General features: G+C 32.0%; 2 protein-coding genes across 2 annotated transcripts; both read right to left on the minus strand.

The window, feature by feature from the left end:
• Positions 1-213: 213 nt before the first annotated feature.
• Positions 214-1027, minus strand: LOC146954253 (B3 domain-containing protein At2g33720-like). Its single transcript, XM_085753753.1, has one exon. The coding sequence runs from the start codon at positions 1025-1027 to the stop codon at positions 335-337; it is 693 nt and encodes a 230-aa protein (XP_085609879.1). The 3' UTR covers positions 214-334.
• A 5930-nt stretch (positions 1028-6957) lies between these two features.
• On the minus strand, positions 6958-7770 carry LOC146954254 (uncharacterized). Its single transcript, XM_085753873.1, has one exon. It carries the CDS (start codon positions 7768-7770, stop codon positions 6958-6960), a length of 813 nt encoding a protein of 270 aa, XP_085609999.1.
• Between the last annotated feature and the right edge of the window lie 545 nt (positions 7771-8315).

The raw sequence follows: 8315 nt of genomic DNA on the forward strand, positions 1-8315 counted from the left end.
ACAGCAAAAGTTTCATTGATAGATTCTCTCAATGACTCTGCAATCCAATCTCTGCAAATCAGATCATGACAATTCAAGTAACACATAAACCAGAATGAATAATGGAATGACATAATGAAAAACTTTGAAACCAAAAAAACTATGTTGTCAATTGTCATTCTTATATAATAACACATGGCTTAATGAAATTGAGATAGTTAGAAGTACCAGAGTTTAATACAATTAAATCAAGAACCTAAGAGGGCCATCAAATATGTGTAAAGTTAACTACATAAAGACAACACATATCAGATGATATTGTTAAAGTAAACTAGACAATCATAAAAACTGGAAACTAATGTTGGTCTATAACTTGACGACGATAGGCATGAAGAACTTTGAAATCAAACCGTATCTTGTATGGATCCCAATGCATGCCGATTTCATCTCCTTTCTTCAAACCCCTTCGAAGTACAAAATCCTTGATCCACGTCTCTTTGAAAACAGGGCTTTTATTGGAAGGCCGTATCTTGAAAACGAGGGAATGGAGAGAGTTGGTGTCGACATCCCACACAGCAACATTGACTCCTTCATTCTCAGCCGCTTCAGCACCCAAAACAGAAACCACAAAATCTTGGGCCAATTCTTTGTTGAGCAAAAGTCTACTGTTATTGCCAAGATCAGTTTGTGTCAACACTTTCTTTATTTTCCACGGATCATCGTATAGCATCAACTGAGTTGAACATTCCCAATTTCTTAGGGTTTCAACATCAACATCATCAACATTGCATGTCTTCTTTTTCTTGTTGTTCTCTGTTGAACAAGAGAGGGAAGAACAAGAAGCACCACCTAGTGATAAACAGACACAAACAACATTGGTTTCAATGGATTGAGAAGTGAGTCTTCCCCAATTGTTATTTCTTCTTCTTCCAACAAAATCATCACGTTTTCTTTTCTTGTTTCTCTGATCATGATCATGATCATGGGTGGTACAAGAAGAAGGTGAACCAACAACGTTTTTGTTTATGGTATGAGCAGCCATAACCATGAAATCAATTGAAGAAGAAAAGGAAAGTGGGTGTTTAGGGTTTCCTTTGAATTAAGTGTACTGTGATCAGTTGAATTAAACAAAGCCCCTCTCACTTTCACTTATATATAATAGTTAGGGTTTCTCTTTTTCGCAAACAAATTTACTATTTGGCCCTCTAGGAAACTTCCTTCATAACGGCTAGTTAACTGATACTTTGTAGCTCAGCATTATGTTTATTTTATCAATAAAATATTGGGTTAATTATGTTTCTAGTCCCTATAAAATAGCGACCCCCTACTTAATTTTAATAGCATTTTTAGTCCCTATAAAAAAAAATTACTTATAATTTTAGTCCCTGCTAAAACAAAGTTTGATTAATTATCCTTAAACTCTTAAATTTTTGAACGATTTTTTTGAGACAAGATTAGAACACTATGAAAGGTTCGTTTACTAAAATTTAGAATTTTCTGACATGAAATGAATTAAATATGAATTTTTTAAAACGACAAAAGTTAAAGATAAAAAGTAATAAAATCTGGATGTAGAAATCAAATTTTGCAATAATTTTTTGCGGACAAACTTTTAGTAATGTTCTAAACATGTCTGCAAAAAATTGTTCAAAAATTTAAGAGTTTAAGCATAAATTAAACAAATTTGAATTGAGTAGGGACTAATACTCAGTGCAGAAAAACAAAATTAGGGACTAAAAATGCTATTAAAATTAAGTAGGGACTAAACTTACAAGGTCGCTATTTTATAGGGACTAGAAACATAATTAACCCTAAAATATTTTCTAGATTATGTTTATTTTTTCAATCAAATCTTTATGTTAATAAATCCGTTGAGTGAAATATTAAAATCATTTTTCTAAATTATATTAGATTTTTAGGGTTAAATAAAAAAATAGTCCCCCTAAATATACCAACATTTGATTTTAGTCCCTCTAAAATATTTTTTAGGCTTTTGGTCCCTCTTAAATTTTTCATTTATGAAATTAGTCCCTGCTCTATATTGAGTATTACACTAGAGCAGAGACTAATTTCACAGATGAATTTTTTTAGAGGAACCAAAAGCCTAAAATATATTTTAGGGGGACTAAAATCAAATGTTGATATATTTAGGGGACTATTTACTTATTTAACCCAGATTTTTATGACGACTACGCTTATTAAATGACCAAAATACATTATATTTGTTCACAACTGTTTTATTCATTTGTATCTACTTTTATTTTTAAAGCAAAACAAACTCCATTCATTCAAACGATATAATATGAAGAAAACAATTAAGAGGGTCATGAATTAAGGCATTCTCCATCTATACTTTGAGATCAGTGCAAGTTATTAAGATAGCTAGATACATACTAACGATACGTTTAGAAATTTTAGAAGTCAAGGCGTTAACAAACCAAAATTCTGATCCTAACAATCAAACTAATTTCTTTCAAAAATGGCCGAAGGTCCATGATAATTTGAGATACATAGTCTTTGATTTGATCCAACCACAAAAAAAAGAAGATATTTACAGATGTTCGCTCATATCAACTATAAGTGGTCTCTAAGATGATCAATGCAACCACAAGTTGACAAGTCATTTGTATGACTGAAAGGATGCATATATTGGTGATAGTCGCCATGGTCCTCTTCCTCAAGATATAGTACCGAAGAACAATGATCTACGCAATCTTTCCAACAAATACATGGAGTTCAAACTTGAAACAGACTAAGAACGACAAAATATAAAAACTAAGAGACATAACAATGAAACCATAAAAACACCAACATAAGCATTAAATCTCAAACCGGATAAACGTGCATTAGCCAAACGATCGTGTTGCCATGGAGGCTTTTAAGGGAGACGTGAAGGTGAGAAAACACAAGAAAGGGGGAGTTTTAATTGTGTTTGACACTTTTTGAAATCTTTCAAAACAAAGATAACAACATAAAGTAAAAAGATAATGGAAAGAGATAAATACAAAGAGTTTATCCTGGTTCAGCGCACAACCCAGAATTACTTTCAGTCCCATTGCACTTCCAGGAGAATTTTCACTATAATCAAATCATGATTACACCAACAATACTAAGACAACCTTTCCCTACATTTCCTTGCCTCAACCTAGAGGACTTGCTATTCTCAATCCAGAGATACAACATGTTGTTTATAAAAGATAGTGTTTACACATACTCTAGGGGTAGTAAATGGATATAAAGTTCAGTACACTTAAAGTTTAGCCATACAAATGTTTCTTTTCTTTTTGCTAGACAAGTATATAATATGAATAAGTATGTATATATTTAGAAGTATATATGAACATGTCAGACTTTATATGTAAGCTTAAATGTAGTATTGTGTCGTAATATTTCAATCAAACTTGATCTCTTATATAGTAGTGATGTAGATGACTGTTGATGAAGAAATCCTTATCTTTGAATGCTAAATGAATGCTGAATATCTTGAAGATTTAGAGGTCAGTGCTTCCATCGTTCAATTCCATCAATGATGACCATAAAACGGTTTTATTCCATTGCATAAGTTAGAATAAACTTTTCTTCTTTGCGATACCAAACCAACAAGATTACTATTTCATAATTTGCTTTTTATTAATATAACAACTTCTTCATTTAATTTAAGTCGACATTTATGTCTTTATGTATACATGTAATATAATAAAATATCGAACATATACCATATACGTTAAAATATCCTTTTCTTTCAGAAAATAAATAAAATAATCCTTACATAATTATATCATACAAATATTAAATTTTAGTAAAATTTTATAAATACTATATTCATTATCTAATAAAAATATATTTGATTATAAATATATTTTCTTATTCTTTACAAAAAATATCTTATATAATGATTTTTTTTAACATTACAATGCAGTGACTCGGTCATTCGGATTTAATGCTATACAATTTTTTTACTTTTAACATTACAATGCAGTGACTCGGTCATTCGGATTTAATGCTATACAATTTTTTTACTTTTAACATTACAATGCAGTGACTCGGTCATTCGGATTTAATGCTATACAATTTTTTTACAAAAGTCAAGTTTCATGGACGAGTTATTCAACTAATAGAATTCTGTCTCATGTTTCATTATGCTGTAATGTGTATTTATACAATGATATTGTCTTGGACCTCAAGTATCTCTAACTTTGACATCAAGTATCTTAATTTGGTCCTCAATTATCTCTAAATAATATCGAAAAATTTATATAATGAATATTTTATATTCTAATATCAACACCAACAAATCGATAGTCATTTGAACTAACAAATAATGATATATTAGCACCATTTCCTCAAAATCAGTCTTGGTCTGTGGAAAGTATGTAAATTAAGAACTTGTTATTTTGAAAATAGATTAAAAACAATACATGTATGAGATGAATAAATTAAGTCATGTATCGGATAAGGAATTGTTGCATTCAGGGTGATTTGAATTTATGTGACAAATAAATCTTAAGGACAATTAATGACTTCCTCATGCATTGTCCTTAAGGATTTATTTGTATGCTGTTAAGGTAAAATTGTAGCCTATAGATAAATTAGACTGTGAAATTAGAGTCATTACACATATTACCACAGACAGATCTAAAAGCAAACTCTAAAAGGTGAACATATTAATTTTTTTTCTTCCAGAAAACACATTCAAGATAAGGCTGTTTATGTTAACAATTCTTGAGCATGTAATACGAATATGACGAGAAAAACATTACAAGGCCTACGCAAAGTAAATGAGTTATTAACAAATCTTTTATATTTCAGAAAATAAAAGTAGAACAGTAAGAGAAAAGAAAGTACATAGATCAATAATCGCATAGCTAGAGAATAAATTCTGCAATGTTTTATATAGTGCATCAATGTTTAATCAAGATGAATGCGAATGAGCATAACAAAAAGAAATCTCATTACCGCTGCAAGGAATAATATACTATGATGAGTGAACTTCAAAACTAGATCAAATAAGGAATCTCTAGCTTGAGCTGTGTATACTATAAATAATCCTCAGAGCTATGTTTAATAGAAAAAGAATGATAAAATCAAAAGAAAATAAGCAGATTACAGCATTTGGTATTCAATCGAAAAAGCACAAGAGAAGTGAAGCACAAAGGAAATTACAAATATTGAAATCTTCGACTGATCACTTGTTAGAAGGGTTTGATGATGCACACTTTTGGAACCTCTGTTGGACATGGAATCGATTCCTTAAGAGTTAAGCCCAACAAACTCAAACTTGTCGATGCTTGGTTTTATGAAACTTGGACTCGAACATGGTGGAAGGATGAAGCTTACATGAACCCTTGTAACAGGTTTCTCGGAACTAGGTGAATAATTGTTTCATAGTCACAGAATTCGCACTGTAGCTGGAGAACCGCGATCCGGTTCGCACGAACCGGTTCGCAGTACTTTTACGAACCGGTTCGTCAGAATTCGTTTAGAATTCTTCGAAAACCAAGTACCCAGCGAACCAAGACAAAAAAGACAGGAAAAAAAGAAAAAAATTGAACTAATTAACAAAGAGTCTAGGAAAGCGACATCAGCCTTAGAAAGCTGACAAATCACTGGTCCCACCCATTAAAAGTATGGGAAGCTCTCTGTTACTCAATGAAATTTGAAAGTAGGAAGATGCTTTATTTATAATATAGCTTTCCCTTCAATGTTTGTGGAGTAACCGATGTGGGACTAGTTCAAGTAATATATCTCCATGTTTTCATATCAGTGAGGTTCAACTAGTATGCCACTAAATTTTTGCAAAATTTTTATTATTTCTATTGATAGTATTAATATTTTCATTCTCTTTTTATATTTTTAATTAGTTTTTTTTATTATCTATAATGTATTGATTATTATATTTAAAGTGCCACGAACCCAAGCGTACCGACTATGTATACCCCCCACGTACCGAATTCTTTAAGAGTTGCGAACCGCGTACCCGAACCCGTACCACGTACCGAAGCGAATTGCGAACTGTGTGACTATGAATTGTTTGGTTTTCTGTCATTCTCATTTATTGCTCTACCAAAATGACTATCCTGCTGTATAATTGCGAAATACCAGACAATGTCTTCAATTTTTCCATCCGATTGCAAAAACAATTAATGCATTATGTGACGAAATTAAAGTTATCCTTCTTGAATTAAGCATATAAACTTGATGCAGCGAGTCAATTCTTGAGAGATGTTTAACTCTACTACCGTTTCAAACACATACCAAAACGAAGCACAATGATTATTTTTTCTCAAATAAAGCACCAAAAAGATTAACCAACATAAAAGAGCCTGGAAAGAGGATGGAAAGATTTGAAGAATATTGCTAAAACAGGAAACCGAAACAATTTATGTAAGACGTTCAATGCAAAACTTATGTAATATGAAGATTTATTACTTCACTTCCACTCAAACCGAAGAAAACCATGTTTCGATAAGCAGCAGGGAAAGCAATAGTACATTTGGACAGCTATAAGTTTTGAAACCAAAATGTCTTACAGAGACAAATCAGATTCTGAATCAATGAGGGTCAGTACGCAATTTTCTTATAATGATTTTAAATTTTTACTGGTCGAAATTCTTATACATAAGTTCCTTGCCATTCAATCATTATATTTTAATGAAATGAATGATACGGACAAACAGTGGAAGTGAATGTAAAATTGTGTTAATTGCAAATTTGCATATATATATTTGGCAGCCGCATCCGGGAAACGCTTACTACCCCAACCCAAACAATCTAGCTGGCAACAAAAAACCGTAACCAACGACACATCAACATTAACAGATATAAAGTAGGCAATGATCAAAAGAAATTAAAACCTAGATATAACCAAGAAGCAACAGATTCTTATCAACAAATCAATTCTTTAACGTTAAACAAAAACTTAATTCAAAACAATTACGAAGTGAATCAAAGCAATCAAGTAGACATTGTAATCAACACCTATGAAGAATTACAAACTAAGATTTCTCGATGTAGAACGGAGAAATCAAATCGGTTGTTGAGTTGATCCCAGCGAAGGCCGATTCGATCACCTTTCTTCAATTTTCTTCTTTCTACAAACTCTCTGATCCAAGTCTTCGTGAAGACGTAGTATTTGTCTGAAGTCCATATCTTGAAAACTAGCGAATGTAGTTCTTTTTCGTCAAAGTCCCAAACTTTAACTTGCACTCCTTCTGCTTTCCGAGCAGCTTCAGCACCACCCAACAAGTGAGGAATGATAAATTTATCAGCCAAATCCTTATTCAACATAAGCCTAATTAAACCGGGACAGATATCACTCGCTGTAAGAAACTTTTTGATCTCCCATTGTTGATCATTAACAACATCGATTTCTTGACCCCCAAGCTTTTGTTCCGTATCGATTTGATTGCAGCCGCAGGAGGGGGAAGACAGTAAACAATGGAGACAGACGGTGGGATCATGGATGGGTTGGAGGAGTTTCAAGTTGCTGTGTTTGCCAACAGTAGAATCATCATTGCATGTCTTCTTTTTCTCGTCATCATGAGTGGTGGTGGCCGTACGGCAAGAAAGTGAAAGACAGAGACAAACATCGTTGGTATCATGTTGATAAGGGTTGAAAGTGAGTTTCCCCGAATTATTGTTTCTTCTTTTTCTTTTTCTTTTTTCAGGAGGAGCATGATCACGTTTTCGTTTGTTGTTGGTGTGAGCATGATCATCATAGGGTTTATTGTTACAAGAAGAAAGAGTAGCAACAACGTTGTTGTTAATGTTGTTGTGAGAAGCCATAGCCATGAAATCAAATTGAAGAAGAAAAGGAAAGTTGGTGTTTAGGGTTTAAAGAGAGAAGAGAGAAGCTATGCGTGTTTAGGGTTTCCTTTCAATTAAGTGTACTGTGATCAGTTGAATTAAAGAAAGCCCCTCTCACTTTCACTTATATATATTAGTTAGGGTTTATCTTTTTCGCAAACAAATTTACTATTTGGCCCTCTAGGAAACTTCCTTCATAACGGCTAGTTAACTGATACTTTGCAGCTCAACATTATGTTTATTTTATCAATCAAATCTTTTCTAGATTATGTTTATTTTTTCAATCAAATCTTTTTGTTAATAAATCCCTTCAGTAAAATATTAAAATCATTTTGCTAAATTATATTAGATTTTTATGATGACTATTATATTAGATTTTTATGATGACTATTCTTATTAAATGACCAAAATATATTATATTTTGTCACAGCTGTTTATTCATTTGTATCTACTTTTATTTTTACAGCAAAACAAACTCCATTCATTCAAACGATAAAATATGAAGAAAACTATTTAGAGGATCATGAACA

This window comes from Medicago sativa, chromosome 1, assembly GCF_051527215.1.
Source record: "Medicago sativa cultivar Bolivia chromosome 1, Bolivia_mono, whole genome shotgun sequence".
NCBI lineage: Eukaryota > Viridiplantae > Streptophyta > Magnoliopsida > Fabales > Fabaceae > Medicago > Medicago sativa.